Source organism: Aedes albopictus, chromosome 2, assembly GCF_035046485.1.
Source record: "Aedes albopictus strain Foshan chromosome 2, AalbF5, whole genome shotgun sequence".
Taxonomy (NCBI): Eukaryota; Metazoa; Arthropoda; class Insecta; order Diptera; family Culicidae; genus Aedes; species Aedes albopictus.
This window is the reverse complement of record NC_085137.1, coordinates 401,124,058-401,142,012: the sequence shown is the minus strand read 5'-3', so window position 1 is coordinate 401,142,012 and position 17,955 is coordinate 401,124,058. Positions and strand designations below refer to the sequence as shown.

Genomic DNA, 17,955 nt, shown 5'->3' with positions numbered 1-17,955 from the left:
AGCATGACTGCTGAAGGGTTAAATAATGCTTTTAGAATATAATGTTATTAAAGTCAATTTCATCGTTTTGCGTTTACCAATAAAAGCTAGTAGGTATAAATTTGCTAAGGGTTCTTGCCCCCCTCTGACCGAAAAGCTGGCTACGCCCTTGCGTGGAACACTAAACATATATCTTCAGGTCAAGTATTTTTACCATATTTACAACTATTACAGTGATTATCTTAGACTAAGACTGGACAATTTTTGGTTTTTGTGATCGGTATTTATAGTCAGTTCCAATAATGGTAATTTGCGCGGGAAACCCGAAGTGACCCCGAAGCAACAGAAAATGGTCACACATCATGATCTACCTATTTGTACGATCCTATATGATTCCTGATCTCATAAGAACCAGCTAACATCAACAAAATTGGCGCTAACACAAATCATTTCCGGTAATTGTTAACTTGAAGGCATGTGTACACTCTTCCCTAACAGGGACATCAAAGTGTAGACGTCTCATACTAAGACGCGATTCAGCATGTCCCCTCAGGATTAGAAGTTCCTAGACCAAATCAAGCTGTCAACAGAAAGGCAACCTGCCAGACAAACCACGATTACAGGATTGACTGATGCTCCAACAACAATTATGAAACCTCGTCATCCTATGTTCGGAAATCTTTATCCACTAGAGTAGCAGGGCAAAATATATGGTCTGTGTAGTGTATGTTCATGTGATGTCCTATTTTATAACGCATTTGTAATGTTCCACTACAATATGTTACATTTGTAGTGCTTCAATATACTTTCGTAATAGGTACATCGGGGAATGTAGATCATGACTCGAGTAACCAGTTCGGGCTCCAGAAGGATCGATCCTAGATACTAGATTCTTGGTTACTAAAACTACCGAGTTAGCTCTCCTGCGCAAGCGGAAGGGAATTCGCTGCTATATAGTGTAGTGACCCTCGACATCAGGAATGCATAAAATAACGCCAGTATGGCAGTTATTGCCAGAATGCTCCTCAGTCTGGGTATACCCAAGTACTTTACAAAGTACTCGAAAAAAAGTTAGATTCTAGTTCCGCCAGGTTGCATCCCGGGTCCAGTGTTGTAGAATACCATGAATAAGACTGCGCTACAAAGGGTGAGCAGAATTGAAAAGAAGTTTCACTGAGAGGAAACTGCTTTGCAGCTTAGTGTTCTATGAGCACTTCCACAATTATTAACTGAATGCTTCCTGTGCCAATAATGACCATTTTGTATGTGTATGTATATCATGTGTCAGGCACGAAAATACTCTGTGTCAAAGGAAATCGAGGAGAGGAAGTCTTCATTACGAAAAGTTCTTGGAGCGACCGGGAATCGAACCCGTCACCCTCAGCATGATCATACAGAATACTCACGCCTAGGTATATAGTTTAAGCTATCTGGGCTCAACAAACATATCAACATCAAACAATCTAATTCACAGAAATTCACACACTCGACTGTTAGCGCAAATGCCTTAAACATTTTCTCCTTCGAAGCTCATACAATTTTCCTTTTCTCTTACTCTGTCTCTACCCTCCAAAAATATAAACACACGCACACACCGCAGGGTCCATTCCCAACCTGAACAACATCATCGACCTGCCGACCCCGCAGCCTTCGCAGGAATCGCAGCGCAACAGTTTCGTCGATCGGATACAGCACGGCATCGCGGACAAGCTTCAATCGCTGGGCCACCTGGGACATGGTGACACCAGCGACGGCAGCAGGCAGGGCAAAAGCGGTGAGTAGATTGGGCCGTGGCGTTCCAAAAAACGGGGAAAAGCGATGTTGTGGAAAAGTATCCCGATCAGAAAGGAGTAACAAAATTATAACAACAATTTGTTTGCAGAAACATATGTTTTACAATCATGCTTGTTTAGATTTCATCTATTTTAAATTAAATTCATTTGTAGATCCTTTCTGATCGATTTGAATGCCATAACTTGTTGAACATCGTTTTCCGGGACACCCTAGTGAATATCCTTTGAACGGAAGTAGATTAAGGCGGGAAATAGAATCCCTCTCGTACCACTTTAATCCACTTCCGACCCATCCTCACCACTGATGGTGTTCCCCAAAGGAACCTCCCCGTCCAGCCAAAGGGATTCATTAATGAGAAGTAAAAAAACACCTTCCAGGAACAGTGCACCCTATGCTGACGGTGACACCCAGCCCGATGGGAGGTAGCAGCTCGATATTGCCGGCACCGTTCCGGCGGTCGGCCGATTCCAGCCCATCGCACAGCCACAGTCACAGCCACTCGCAGATTTCCCGGAATTCGTCTCGCAAGAGCAACAATTCCGTCAACTGTCGGATAGAAGGTAGGTACCCAACCCAACGCAACGCAACGGTTTCGCACCAGGACCAGACCGGGCACAAATCAATCACATCGGCCATCACGCCATCACACTTTCACGACTGAAACCGTGTGCAGTGTGGAGCTGAATTTTTTATGTCACTCGTCACGTCTGTCGTCACCGTCAATTTCATGCCATGGGTGAAGCTGGGTTGGATACACTGAAGGACATCGAGCGTTCTAATTTTCCCCAACGGAGCCAATCATGGAAAACAAATAGCACTGATAGATGGGTCCGCTTTGTTTAGGCTAGGGTTCAGGGACAACTCTGAATAAACTTTAACAAAATTAATGTTACCTATAAGGCTTGAAAAATAATAATTGCAGAATTGATGGATTCTGAAGAAGGGGTTTTTATCTTTGATGAAAAGGGGATGTTGAGCTGGGTTTGATTGATTGATTGATTTATCTTTATTATAGAGACTTTCAGCCCTTGGCTGGTTCGTCTCTCGAGCTGGGTCCAAAGAGCCAGGGGTTTAAATAGTTTCCATATATGTAATCGATCAAATACACCTGAACCCGAGCAGGAGAAAATAGCTGAAGAATAACAAACTCAGGTATGGAAAAACGAATACCTACAACCTGAATGAGGTATTAAGAAGCCCTGCATAAGAGGTAAAATACCTAAAATAATAACTGATGTGTTTCCTGTGCATAACACGCGAATAATGACTTCAGGTATGGCAATACCTAAATAATAATCGACGATTTTTCAATACAAATAGTGATTTTTCCATAATTGAATAATACCTCAATCAGTCCCCAAAACCAAAATAATAACTCGTTGAGGTATTCTATCAATACCTACAAAATACCAAAATAAGTTATTTTCAATACCTGGACAACCGACTAATACCTGGTTTTGGTATGATACCTGACTTTGGTATGCTCCAGATATGTGTCAGTTATTCATTCCTGCTCGGGAAATCACGGATATTATAAAATTCTACACTCATAGTGCTTTCTATTACTCCAATTGTTCCTCAAAAACTTGATGATTTTGTGGCTATATCGGTCTCTTTCTACTCATAGTATAAGGGAGTAGAGATCAAAGTGGATAATGAAATGATAGATATGATAGAATTCGCTAGGTAGCGAACAAGTGTGAAAATTTTTTATAGTATGTGAAATTAGGCAAGTAGGCCATGTATTGAACGAATACATCGAATGCGTGAAACTTCTGCCGTGCGACCTGTGCTTTTAAACAGATCGGCTTGGTTGGTAGTTTTCATACCACCTTACCAAGACTGGCAAAAGTTTCAGGCACCCGACTGCCTAATGTATTGTTCTGTTTTCATCACAAATTCTATCGATCGGTAGCTTTTTCGGAATTCGCACTCCGTTCATAGGGGTATGCCTATATCGCGGCGTGTTCTTCCTATTAGCTTTTTCGATCTTATAGGATAGAACACTTTTCTTTTTGAGCCAAACTTTTCATATCATATGCTGATTTATCGACCGTATTCTATTAATAACTTGATGATTTTGTGGCTATATCGGTCTCTTTCTACTCATAGTATAAGGGAGTAGAGATCAAAGTGGATAATGAAATGATAGATATGATAGAATTCGCTAGGTAGCGAATCTATCATTTCATTATCCACTTTGATCTCTACTCCCTATGATCTCTACTCTACTATGAGTAGAAAGAGACCGATATAGCCACAAAATCATCAAGTTATTAATAGAATACGGTCGATAAATCAGCATATGGTTCCTCAAAAATGTTCCTGGATATACGTTTAAAAATTCTCTTAAGAAATGTCCCATATAATTTTCTAGGAATTTTACCATGCGTCTTCCGGCAGTAATCGACCAGAAAATCTTACAATAGAGTCGTTGCATAAAATGTCTCTTCTACTGTGTATACTACATCTGCTACTCTATTTCACTCGTCAAGACAGGTCAAGACCCCAACCGCCTAATAAACGTAGACAGCAACACAACATCAGCAATAAAATTGACTGCCAAAAGAGCCCACCCAATGATCCAATCTACGCTTCACTCCAACAAAGAGAAAAATCTTCGAAATCCAATATCGTTTGATCGAGATCGACACTGACATGAAATCTTTGGCAAGCATTCCTTCCTTGTAAGCACGCACCCGAACGACGAGACAGATATAATCTGCATGGTATGTGACTTTTTTGACGCATCCACCCACGACGACACGACCACCAGAAATGTATCGGAACGTGGAACTCAGCAAGTTTCACGGCTGATATGTCGTAACATGTATTTTCATTACATGGTCCCACATCAACGACAATCGGGTCCAATCAATGAATGAACAACCGTAGAGGGGGAAGCATTGGCACGTCTTTTCGTCTACAGGGGAGTAAGAGAGAAAAGTAAATTGGAAGCGTTCAATTTAACCGAATCCTATTTGGAAAAAAATATTAATGAAATCAAATAATTTTCCCTTTTTCTTCTTTCTTTTCATCTTGTAACGTGTTCTATGAACACTTCCACAGTTTTTAACTGAGGGCTTCCAGTGCCATCAATGATGATATTGTCAAGTGGCAGACATGAAGATGATATATGCCTAAGGAAGTCAAGGAAATTTCCTCAACGAAAAGTTCATGGACCGACCAGAAACGAACCCGTCAGCTGTGGCTATATGAGCCCTCAAGCACTGTTTCTCGAGAATGGCTTGATGAATCTACGTGAAATTTTAATATTGGCTGCACAACTCCGCGGTACCCCTTCCCCTTTTTGATATCGTGCACATAGCCGAAATGACGATAAAAAACCATCGTTTTTTTTTTATTTTTCAAAATTTCAAATCAATGCCCCATCCTTTCAGAAGAGGGATGGTCAAAGTTTCAGATATCAAGCCAAACTTTAACAAACACCGTATCTATCAAAATCCACGAACAGAGAAAATCGAAGGGGAAGTTCGCTGTTTCCATAGCAACTCATACATTGAGCATTTCAGAAACGTGAAAAATCCGAGTATTTTTTCATAAATCATTCCCAAAGGTGAGTGATACAAGAAGTCCTCAACGAAATTCAGCGCTTCATGTGAAAATATCTTTGTTGTTTACATATGTTACATACGGTTAGGTTTGATTTATGAGTTTTAAGTTGATTTAAGCATAGATTTTTTGTTGGATCGTGATAATCGTAAATTATATACTACGATGCTAACGTTTGTTTTGTATCCCAAGATTCAGTGAAACAGGTGCCTCCAATGTTGCAATAACGGTTAAGCATGCAACTACATTAGTAGTCTTATCAAAGAAAAATGCTTCGTTGATCTAATAACCCTTAGCGCGCTCGGCAAAGTTCCATTATGCCGCTCAAAGTGTTGCCATAAATAATGTTTAATTTGCCAAGCCCACTTATCTGGCTGTTGGAGCATGAGAACCTAAGCTTTAACTGCCAATGCAATCAGAGATTAACCAGATTTTGAGGTGGATGATTCTACATTTGAAGAGTTATTCAAGCCGTTTTGGAAAATTCCACAAGCAGTTTAATGATGTTACATGCAGAGCTTCTAGACCGAACGCTCGAAGATATTTCTATTCTCTTATCAGGCTCGTTTCGCTGGACGCCATTAGCAGAAATAACCGTTTCTATCTCTTCGGTCAATTGGGGATCCTAATGGCCTCCTTTCACTACCATCATCTCCTACTATTAACCCTCTGGTGATCGCGCTGTTGTATTTTGTACAGCACGTTGAAAAATCCCGCTTTTTAAATTCAGCATTGGCGTGGTGCTAGCGGTGGTGGCCAACCGGGCGGGTTACGGAGGGTTAAAGACAGAGCCATTTAGTGAGGATTTCAGCAGGGTGTTGATAGCTGCTAATGTTGACTGCGCTCTTGTTGGGTGATCAGCAAACACAAAGAATGGAAACAAGCAACACAAACACTTGCCTGAATTTTAATTAAACAAACTGACGAAAACTACACTAGATCGCGACAAAATCTCACAAACCTGCTGAAGGGATACTATGAACCGTTACAGACTCGAACTCACGACTCCTACTTACATACTAGACAGTGCCTGTCGTAACGAGTAACGTGCCTGTCTATCTAGTGAGTTGGAGCCGTGAGCAGAGCTGCGAAATATCAGTCATATCAATTGACTACTGGATTTGCACCACCGTCACTATCACTGTTTAGGCCGATCAATATCAAGACGACATTGACCGGAAAACACTTTATACTGACCCGCATTCCAGAGCACTATCATAGCAACAGAACTGATATTTTGGCGATTTTATCCAAAACTCAAAACTTTTAATGACTACCATGCAAAACTTGTTATTCTCTACCGCATATTCAAATTTCATCATGGAAAATGTTCATTTTGATTTTTAACTCCTAAACTACCAAGGGTCCAAAAAAAGTCGGAAGTCCAACTTTGACAAGGCATTTCTCGGCCGTTTTTCAACCGATTTCAAAACTTTTTTTTTGCGATGGAACCGGACAGGTTTCAAGATCATCTTCCATTTAAAAAAATATAAAATAGATGCGTCTACCCAAAGTTATTAAGCAAAAGGCACTTCCTAGTTTTTTTGAGAGCGCATTTTTTGCGCACATTGATCAATAAAACAAAATTTAAAGCGATGACATATGGTTTTTTCGACTCTAAATCATGCGTACAGCTGGAGTGAACATGTTTATGCAAAATTAGTGATTTTTCAGTACACTGATATTTTATCTTACTCAAAAAACTGCTAAAATACCCTATTATTCACATAAAATAAGCAATAAATCAAAATTCAAAGCGATGACATATAGTTTTTTTGGTCTTAAGTTGTTCGTAGGATTGTACTCGACATTTTTGATGAACAATGAAAATGTTCTAATTACACTCTTATTTTGTTTTACCCGGAAAACTACGAGAATTCCATACTTTTTACACAAAGTAGTCAACAAAACTAAATTTCAAATGATAACATCTAGTTTTTTAACCTTGAAATGTTCGTAGCAATTTGGGGGACATACTTGAAGAATAATAGTGATGTTTTGATTACACTCAAATTTTGATTCATTCAAAAATCAACGAAAGTACCACATTTTTCACGCAAAGTGGTTAACAAAAATAATGGCTTACAATGCAAAGTAGTTTTTTACATTTAAATTATTCGTGAAAGCGTACTGGACGTTCTTGATGAGTTATAGTGATGTTTTCATGACACACTTAATTTATTTTACTCGAAAAGCTACAAAAATATTATAATTTTCATACAAAAGTCAATAAAACAAAATTAATAGCCATAACATGTAGTTGTATCACCGACGAACCGACGTGACACTGGTGTTTCAAAACTGTCCCCCCTAAATTTAACGGTCGATCAGCGAAGCGAGCGAACGCTTCTGTCAAATCAGCGTAGACGCGAACCTTTTCCTATATGAATACAGGGGGGTTTGGAGTCAAGCTTTCAAAACAACGCGAGCCGTTATAAAGGAGTCGGTAGTGTTCGGCTATTTTTCATCATGGCGTAGGGGACAACAAATTTGAATTTATTAGTTCTAGCTGTCACGTCGGTTCGTCGGTGGTTATATGGCCTTAAATTTTCCGTTACAATGTACTGGACCTGTTTTTGATAAAATGTTGATGTTTACGTTACACTTATATTTTGTTTTATAAAAAAAATGTACGAAAATACCACAAAAAAGCGAATAAGCCAAAATTTAAGGTAATGATATGTAGTTATTCAGCTTTGAATTAATCGTAGTAGTTTAGTGGACTTATTTGAACAACCCTTGTTAACTTTTTATTACACTAATATTTTATTTCACTCGGAATATTAGGAAAATACCACATTTTTCTCTCAAAGTAGTCAACAAATGAAAATATAAGGCAATGCATTCTGGTTTTGGAACTGGGAAATCTCGGAAAAAAGCTCTGGTAGGAAATATTTAGAAAATTCATGAAAGAACTCTGAAAATCTCTAAGACAAATCTCGGGGAAACTCCGTATGAAAATAAGCGAAGAAATTCAGGAGAAATATCGGAAAACTCTTTGGCAGAAATTCCAGAAGTAATTATCGAAAATCTCTAAAAATATCGAAAAAACCACGGAAGGAACTATTAACGGGAGCAAAAAAAAAAGAAAAAAAAACACTTTGCATGGGAACTAGGATGAAAACTTGAGAGAACTGGAGAAAGTCAAAAAAAAACTTCGAAAATGCTCCAGGACAAAAAATAAGAGATTCCTGAAAAAAATATGATAATATTCTAAATGATTCTTTAAAAGATTCACTGAGAAAATCTATGGAAGGTTTTCTAAATGAAACCTTGGAGAAATTTATCAAGCAATCGCTAGAGGAATTTCTGATGAAAACCCAAAGGAATAATTCACGGAAACATTTCAAAAGTTTTCTAAAAGAATTCCTCGAGAAATAGAACCCCAAAATTAATTCCGCATGCATTCTTGATGTTTTTGGAAATATCCCTGAAGGAATCTCTGGAATATTTTTGAAAGATTTTCGAAAAGAACTCACGACAAAATATTTTGAAAGAATCTTTGAAAGATATCCTATAATATAAATGCACCTTTTGGGAAATTTCTGAAAAACAAATGTATTTAGAAGAGTTTCTAAAGCAATAGTTTTTCAGCAAATTTCCCTAATATTATTCCATGTATTTTTCCTGATTTAATAATTTTAAAACAAATACTGGCGTCTCAGTTATAATTGCAATGTAAGGATTTAACAGTTTTAATTGTTTTGGGTGATCAATATTTTTTTCATATGAGCGAGAATCACATTTCCATTTTGGGGAAACTTTGATAGTGCTCTGAAAAACATATTAAATCCCAAAAAATATTACAGATTGCAACGCAAAGTGTATCAGTTTGATGGGAAAAGCCGTATGAAACATGTAAGGTTAATTCACTGTATCAAAACATGAATAATTTTATAAAATTATAAATAACAAAGTTAGTCAGTACTCCAACTACTCCACTTGAGTGAAAATCTCAGTGCTTTTAGCTATCAAAAACAATTATCTGTGTAAAAATATATTTTTTTAAGGTACATCAACATGTGACTATATGCTGCGCATAGTAAGTTGTATTTATTTGAGTTGTTTTTGATTTTTTATAAACAAATTTAGAAAACAACGAGTGTAATTGAAAGATCACTATTGTTTATCAAACAAGTATAGTACTTTTTACAATTGATTTCATGGCAAAAAAAAACTATAATGCATTGACTCCAATTTTTATTTGATGACTACTTTGTGTGCAAAATGTGGTATTTTCCTAGTATTTGGAGTGATATAAAATATGAGTATAATAAAAACATCATTAAGGTTGTTCAAATGAATCCACTAACCTACTACGATATATTCAAAGTTGAATAACTACATATCACTGCTTTAAATTTTGTGGAATTTTGGTACATTTTTTTTTATAAAACAAAATATAAGTGTAACGTAAACATCAACATTTTATCAAAAACAGGTCCAGTACATTGTAACGGAAAATTTAAGGCCATACAACTACATGTTATGGCTTTAAATTTTGTTTCATTGACAGTTTTGTATGGAAATTATGGTGTTTTTGTAGCTTTTCGAGTAAAATAAATTAAGTGTGTCATGAAAACATCACTATAACTCATCAAGAACGTCCAGTACGCTTTCACGAATAATTTAAAGGTAAAAAACTACTTTGCATTGTAAGCCATTATTTTTGTTAACCACTTTGCGTGAAAAATGTGGTACTTTCGTTGATTTTTGAGTGAATCAAAATTTGAGTGTAATGAAAACATCACTATTATTCTTCAAGTATGTCCCCCAAACATTTCAAGGCTAAAAAACTAGATGTTATCGTTTGAAATTTAGTTTTGTTGACTACTTTGTGTAAAAAGTATGGAATTTTCGTAGTTCTCCGGGTAAAACAAAATAAGAGTGTAATTAGAACATTTTCATTGTTCATCAAAAATGTCGAGTACAATCCTACGAACAACTTAAGACCAAAAAAACTATATGTCATCGCTTTGAATTTTGATTTATTGCTTATTTTATGTGAAAAATAGGGTATTTTAGCAGTTTTTTGAGTAAGATAAAATATCAGTGTACTGAAAAATCACTAATTTTGCATAAACATGTTCACTCCAGCTGTACGCATGATTTAGAGTCGAAAAAAACATATGTCATCGCTTTAAATTTTGTTTTATTGATCAATGTGCGCAAAAAATGCGCTCTCAAAAAAACTAGAAAGTGCCTTTTGCTTAATAACTTTGGGTAGACGCATCTATTTTATATTTTTTTAAATGGACAATGATCTTGAAATCTGTCCGGTTCCATCGCAAAAAAAAAGTTTTAAAATCGGTTGAAAAACGGCCGAGAAATGCCTTGTCAAAGTTGGACTTCCGACTTTTTTTGGACCCTTGGTAGTTCGCGGGAGTTTTTACCCCCTCAGTAGTTTAAGTGTTAAATGAATTTTAAAGACGGCCTATCAGTGATATCTACCCTCCATCGCAGTCAGTCCAGTTGTGATGGAAAAAGGAAAGTGAAGGTGACTCAACAGAGCACACGCTGACTTGGATCGCAGTCAGCCTGTCAAAATCGGTGGTTTTCATACCATTGATAGTGACAGAGCAACTCTGGTCGTGAGTTCGAGTCTCACCGAGAGGACGAGTGATGTAACGGTTTCGCAAATTTCACTCAAATTTATCAATTTCTCACTCACGCTAGTATTTGTAAAGCCTAGCTTTTGGAGTTAATTAAAGACACGGACACGTTCAATGCTTCCAGTGAGCATTTTCGCTCTTTGAAGGAAGCACGACACTAGACAACGGACTAGCATGCAACGCCCAGTGGCACAGCCGAAAACTTTTCCTGACAGCTGCGGCGGGAATCGAACCCGCGCTCCTCAGCACGATGCGACTAGGAGCTTGGTGACTCTAGCCGCACGACCACGGAGCCGCAAAATAATAGTTTAAATGGACCACTTTGTTAAATCATTAGTGGTCTACTAACGGAAAATCCTGATATTAACAGGTAATTCTGGAATTATTCAAGGTATTATTGGTGGTAATTTGTTTTTGTTTTATTGGAAATATAAAGATTTGTACAGCAAATAATGTCACAAAAGACGAGTTAGTTGGTCAGGGTTGTTCCAGGGGCGTTCCAGAAGTGTTCAAGGGATTTCAGGGCGCTCCCTGGGGTTACATGGGCGTTCAATCACGTTCCAGGATGTATCAGCGTATATCAAGGGATTCCAGAAGTGATCCAGGGGTTTATTATGGGATTAGGAGGCATTGCATAGAGTTTCAGGGGTTTTCCAAGAAATTTCAGAGGTCCCAGTGGCGTTCCAGGGATGTTCCATTGGTTCCAAGCAGGTTTCAAGAGGGTTTTGGAGCGTTCCAAGAATTTTCAAAGAGTTTCAAGGATATTACAGTGGGTTCCAGGGGGTTTCAGTTGCGTTCCAGGGGTTTTAAAGGCATTGCAGGGAGTTAGGGGCATTTCAAGGAATTTCAGAGATCTCAGAGGGGGGTCCAGAGCTGTTCCATGTCATCTCAGGGACGTTCCATGGAGTTTGAGGGACGTTCCAGGGTATTTCAGTAGATTTCTAGGAAATTCAGGAGGTTCAAGGAGTATCAGGAGCGTTCCAGGGAATTTTAGGGGTTTCTTGGAGCGTTCCATGGGGTTTTATGGGGTTTCAAAGAGTTGAAAAGCTTCAGGGATGCTCCATAGTTTTTCAGGGAATTACAAAAGCAACCCAGGGAGTTTGAAGGTGTTTCATTGGGATTTCAGGGGATCGCAGGGGCACTGCAGGGGTGATTCAGGGGGTTACACGAGCGTTACGTGGGATTTCAGAGACGTTCCAGAGAGTTCTAGAGGGTTTAAGAGGGGTTTAGGGGTGTTCCAGGGGATATATCCCTGATATTACCTGAAACCCTGAAATGCCTGAAACCCCTCTGAGAACCCGCGAACTTTCCTTGGATGCCCTCTTAACTCTCCATGAACCCCAAGCCCCAAAAATCTCTCTGGATCCATCCAAAAACCACCTGAAAATCCCTGAAATTCCTTCAAAACATCCCTAAAAACCCTAAGGAACCCTTTGGAAACAATCGCTAAATATCCTTTTTGTCATTGTATTTTTTCCAGATTTTTTTAGGAATGTTCTACAAAACTATTGTATATGATAAAATATATGTTTCCTTCAAAGACGACAAAGTTGTATCCTCAATGCTTTTTGAGATTTTTTTTTATTTCAGTTACTTAGGGTATGTGTTCCATCAGTAATCTTACGCTCCCATATTCATCCCATTCGAATACAAGCGATTACGGCACCTATTGATTCAATTTTTTTTTTTGTTTTCATGGGTGCTCACTTCTAACAAAAAATATAAAAATAAGAAACAAAACAAACAACGCTTCAATCCTTTGTTTTTCGTAGGATGAAAATGGGAGCCACATGCTTAATAAGGGAACCAATACCCTACTAACATATTTTACAGTTCGATTTCAATGTCAAGGAAATAAGTTGCCAGCATGCGTTGCAACAAAATTAACACCCATTAAAAACTTGTTTCATATTAAATTGATAAATGTTGCTCCATTTTACCTCTGCAAATGTTACAAAGCCGCGACAAAGGCTATTTTTAACATAATTTTTAAAATATCTCAAAACATAGGGAGACTGGCGTATTATCGGCCATTTTGTTCTCTTTGTCATGGGTTTTTTTTGAACCTATTGAACTCAAAATTGGCCTCAAATCTTTTCCAAACAAACTGAATTATACGACCAAGTTTCAAGCAATTTCGCCGGCAAAAACCCATCATGACGAAGAGAGCAAACCTATGGATAATACTCTTGGTCACAATGTTTCCATCTTCAGAACAAACACGCATGTTGTCATATTAAATAACTTTTGAGAACATTTCAAAATTTTTAAATTGTCCAGAAAAAGTTTCAACATAAACTGATTTCAAGGGGTCATTCACAAATAATGGCCCATATCTCTAGAAACTGAGCAGATTCAACAAAAGATTGTTCGGCACGTTTTCTCATGACGTGATTTTCTACAGCTTTGCTGAAGATATGTATAAACACGCTATCTTCACTTATGGAAAAAATCTAATTTCTATCTCACTTCTAGGTGAATTAATCACAACAAAGGGGCTCTGATATATCATACCATTTTCCGAAGACACTATCCCGGTAAAATCAATTTTTCATGCCCAAAATAATTTCGAACACGAAATTGGACTTTTGGAAACAGCGTGTTCGGAGTGAACCGTTCAACAACTAGCTAGAATCGGCCAACATTAGGATGAACCAGCTTCAGGATGTGTTCAACATTTGGGTTCTAGTCATCCGTTATAAATGCTCTATTTTCCGTTGGAAAATGGAATTCGAGGGAGATAAATTTAATGAAAAGTATAAGTAATGACTGGATCTAGACGTTTACTGGGTGTTCTGTTGCCACCGTGGAATTATGCACGGAAAAACAAATAAAAAAAATCAATACAGTAATTGCACAATTATGGGTCACTCTGTCACAATTATTAGTCAGTCAGTTATTCAAATGGAATTGACCTATCATTCTGGGTGACCCTTGATTGTGCTATGACTGTACTAACCGTTTAACAATTGGTTAATTACCCTAGTATAAATGTAGACAGACGAATTTCTGAAACAATAGAAAACTGGAGTGAGAAATTTTCAAAACATGCAATTATAAAACTGGGTAATTTTCAAAGAAAATCGTTGATTATTTTAGATCATCGCCAACGTTTCGATCCTTTGGTTGGGATCTTCGTGAGGATTCGATGTGCTGAGTTCCTATGAAGCAAGTGCGGTACAAAACGCTATTCAAAATTTCGCCGTGTGATCAACACGAATTTCACACAAGTTCAAATCGAGCCGTGATGAAGATCACAAGATTTTCAGAAAAAAAAACTTTGACGAATTTTGACGAAAAATTGCTTAGATAATTTCTGGGCAAAAAAATACAAAAAACCATTTTTGGAAATAAAAATATTAAATCCTTGAAGAATTCATTCGAATATTTTTGAGAGGATTCAAACAACAACCATAGGTTTGATATTTGTATGAGACGTTTTTCCCCAAAGATGCATTCCATGCCAACTTCCCCTTATTAGCACTGCTTTTATAGGCATAGGTAGGCAGGCAGACATGTGCTAAGCCTCGACGACGACGACCACAGTGGCGGGCCTCCATACAAAAGTCGAACAAAACCTCAAATGTTAACCGAAATTGCTAAAATTCACAGGTTATGATGATTTTAGTTCCCTAGATCTATTTCTGATATAGGACTTTTCATATATTTTGGTTTTACTATATTAGGGTATGGTTCAAAATTTTGAAATCTTATGGAAAGCATGTAAAAATAATCGATAATAAGCTATCACGATGTGCTTTCTGAACGTAGATTTTGATTAACCTATTAATTTGGGGGTTCTTAAATCATGTATTGGTATTGAAATAAACTATAATTGTGTATTTGTTGCTGTTAGGGTAGACCAAAATCTACAAAACTACATAAATCATTAGAAAAAATCGTTTACCTACGTTTCCTTCCAACGGATCAATTCAGATACACACCAATGTTGGCTGACAAAACGTGATCTATTCTCAGGGACTGCCTATAGACCACATGACATTTTACGGTGGGTACACGGAGGTGTGTCAATTCAATCGTTATGGGGTCGGATAGTCTAATATAGTGAACTGCGTAAAATTTGAACTGCTTTTATCAATCTCGTTTCAACAACTTCAAATATGCTCTTCCGAGTTTGGGTTGTAAGGTACAACGATCTGTGCTATTACTTGTCGAAGCAACCGAAACTACCCCATCTATAATGAATACACAATTCATATCCGCAATATTGAAGGGAGTTTTTGATATTGATGAACATGTGTGTCGTTCAGTAGAAATGTGTTTACCGAAACCGCATGAATAACATACAATAAAACATCAAGTTTAAAAAACCAATATAAGGGGTTTCATTAAAGAGCATAAAATGTTCGTTTCAAAAAATTGCGATTAAAATATTCAAAGATTGCCTTGTTGATCGCAACGTTTACGCAGAATAATATTTAACGTAGCGTTTTACGCCGTTTAGTGAATTCCTTTTATATTTTATAGATGGTTGTTGCTTTGAACTGTAGCGATGTGCGCGTAGAAAAGAAACGCGAAGATGTCGACGAATTTGTGTCACTGTATATTGAATCTTCGATAGAAGTTCATTAAGAGATTGCTTCCAAGGTTGTTGGGCAATTCTAACGATTAAGATGAATCGAAGAAACGACCAGTTTAAGAAAATCAATTAGCAATGGTTCGTAGTTATTTTTACATGTTTTTCACGGTTGTTTTTGTCTTTCTTTTATTTTGAAGGTTAATATTTAGTTGTATCTGGTGAAGCAACATGTAGGTAGTGTCTAAGTGAATAAAGGCTACTTAGTCATCACTCCTTTCCTCTCCAGCTTACTGTTTTTAACTGGAGCACCCACCTTCTTGTGTTTTTCTGTCAAAAAATAATATTAAAATAATAATATATAAAAACGTTAAAGCTGTGGCAATTACATTATCAGACCCCCTCCCCTCCCCCTCCTCCTATGACCATCTGACTTGGTGAAAGTTTCTTACAATAATGAAAATTACACTAAACTGTTAGTATTCTGAAGTCAAATTAAGCTATGTTAAGATTAAATTTAAACTTCAAACAATATCACTTCCTCCACAACCATGCGGCTCCATTGTGATCTGATAGAAAAAAAAATAAATTTTCGCGCTTAGCGCAAAAATGCGCAAACAGTGACCTATATAGCTAAAAACTAGACAAAATTGCACGTCAGATCCGGGATACGGCGTCGTTTTCTGATGTTTCCTAAACAAGTACTGGATCTCTGTAATACGAAGTTATTCTCCAAAATTTCTTAAAAGTCATTATGTTTGCATATTGTAAAAACATACAAAATTTGTGATTGAATCAAAAACAATCCCTGAAATGTTATGGTTATGCATACCCAAAAACATAAAAAATATTGTCACACTATTCAAGTCTTCCTAACTTTTACAACGAACTCATAAAGGAAGCTCATAAAATAAAGACAATAAATACTTATATTGTAGCACATAAAACTTCAACTTTGAAAAAATCTACAAGACTAAATTTTCGACCAAATGACTTGAAAATTTGGGGTTTTCTTAGTTGAAGTATCTATAATGGGAGAAAAATATTAGAAAAATAAAATATTGAAGTCGATTTCTGAGGTTTTGTCCGGCTTCCGGCCACTGTGCGACGTGACGAGGGACTGAGACCCCACGCGACGACGCATTCAGCGACGATTGTCATAATATCATCACCGACGTCATATCAATATTCAGCATAAAATGTCCCAACGATTTCCATTTTTGCTTTCTTTCTTTCTTATCTTCCTGCATATCACCCGACAAAAAAAAAACTCCTGCTACAGACATTCGGTTACTTCCCCGAAAGCAATCCTATTTGGACCCGATGCTGTTCAAGGTGCCACTGAAGGATGTCGTGTGCTATCTGTCGCTGTTGGAAGCTGGCCGGCCGGAGGACAAGCTGGAATGTGAGTACATACGGATATGTGATGCGATTGTCATCTTCTCTTTTTTTTTTGTTGCGTGATTACAATTATCCGGGTTCAATGGGCTGATTGTACGGATAGGAAGGAAGGAAGGAAGGAAGGGCGCCTCGGTTTCGTTTAGTTTGGGACGGGGACTAAAAAGATGATCCGGATGAGATGATGTGCAAACAGGAAATTGGATCAGCTAAGGGATTTGTTTTTTTTTTTGGCTTGTGATGGCAGGTTGCAAACTGAGTAACCAAGTCGGTTTTTTGAAGGTATTGAAAGGCTTTGATTCAAAGGCGTCCGAATTTTAAAATTAAAAAAAAAATTGCCAGTACTTTCCTCAACCAGAAGCTGTACAGGATGGCAAGGGAGGGGAGAAGCAAATCCATCACAACAAGAAAACTCAGTGTGAAAAAAGTGTAATTTCTACAACGCCGGAATGCATGGATCGGAACGATATGTGGAGGTTTTATGCAATTGCAAGTAGTGTAGAGATGAAATCTGAAAGCAAGCACAAGACTTAAATCCGGCAGGACATCGCAGCAGACGCAGATCAGGAGCCGAAGAAGCCTCAGCAAAGGAATCTAGAAATCTCTAGGTCAATGCTGAAGCGAGTGGTTCGCAAAGGACCATGCTCGAAGAGGTCCTTTTGTAGGCACTCGCAGTTTTCGAGTGACGAGAGCTAAACACGGTCTTTGACGGTGTGCAGGTTAACCGAGTGTTCAACGTTGAAGATTGAACCACGAGCTCCCTGAACTCTACGGCGAACTCAAGGGAGGGGGGGAGTGGCATCCATAAAGTACGTCACGCCCATAGGGGGAGGGGGTTTGTGAAAGGTGTGACTAGCATAGGTATATGAAAAACCTGTATGAAGGGGGAAGGGGGTTCGAAAGTTCCCAAATTTTGCGTGGCGTACTAAATCAATGCCCCCTCAGCATCTTGAACTTGCCAAAATTTGATCTGTAGCTGCCTTCCTATTTACACTAGCACATTGTTAAGCATTTAAATTAAAAACTTATCTATGTTCGAAATAATTCTAATCTTTCGCAATC

The 17,955-nt window shown here is 37.8% G+C and overlaps 1 protein-coding gene across 5 annotated transcripts in view; it reads left to right on the top strand.

Annotated features, from left to right (window-relative positions):
- LOC109403681 (diacylglycerol kinase 1) overlaps positions 1-17,955 on the top strand; it is a 598,539-nt gene that overhangs the window by 466,436 nt on the left and 114,148 nt on the right. For 4 of the 5 annotated variants that reach the window (XM_062853302.1, XM_062853305.1, XM_062853301.1 and 1 more), the window contains 3 exons: positions 1,580-1,753; positions 2,151-2,333; positions 16,778-16,900. In XM_062853302.1, the coding sequence (XP_062709286.1) occupies positions 1,580-1,753; positions 2,151-2,333; positions 16,778-16,900 (480 nt within the window). The remainder of the gene's footprint in view (positions 1-1,579; positions 1,754-2,150; positions 2,334-16,777; positions 16,901-17,955) is intronic. The other variant, XM_062853304.1, reaches the window with a different exon arrangement.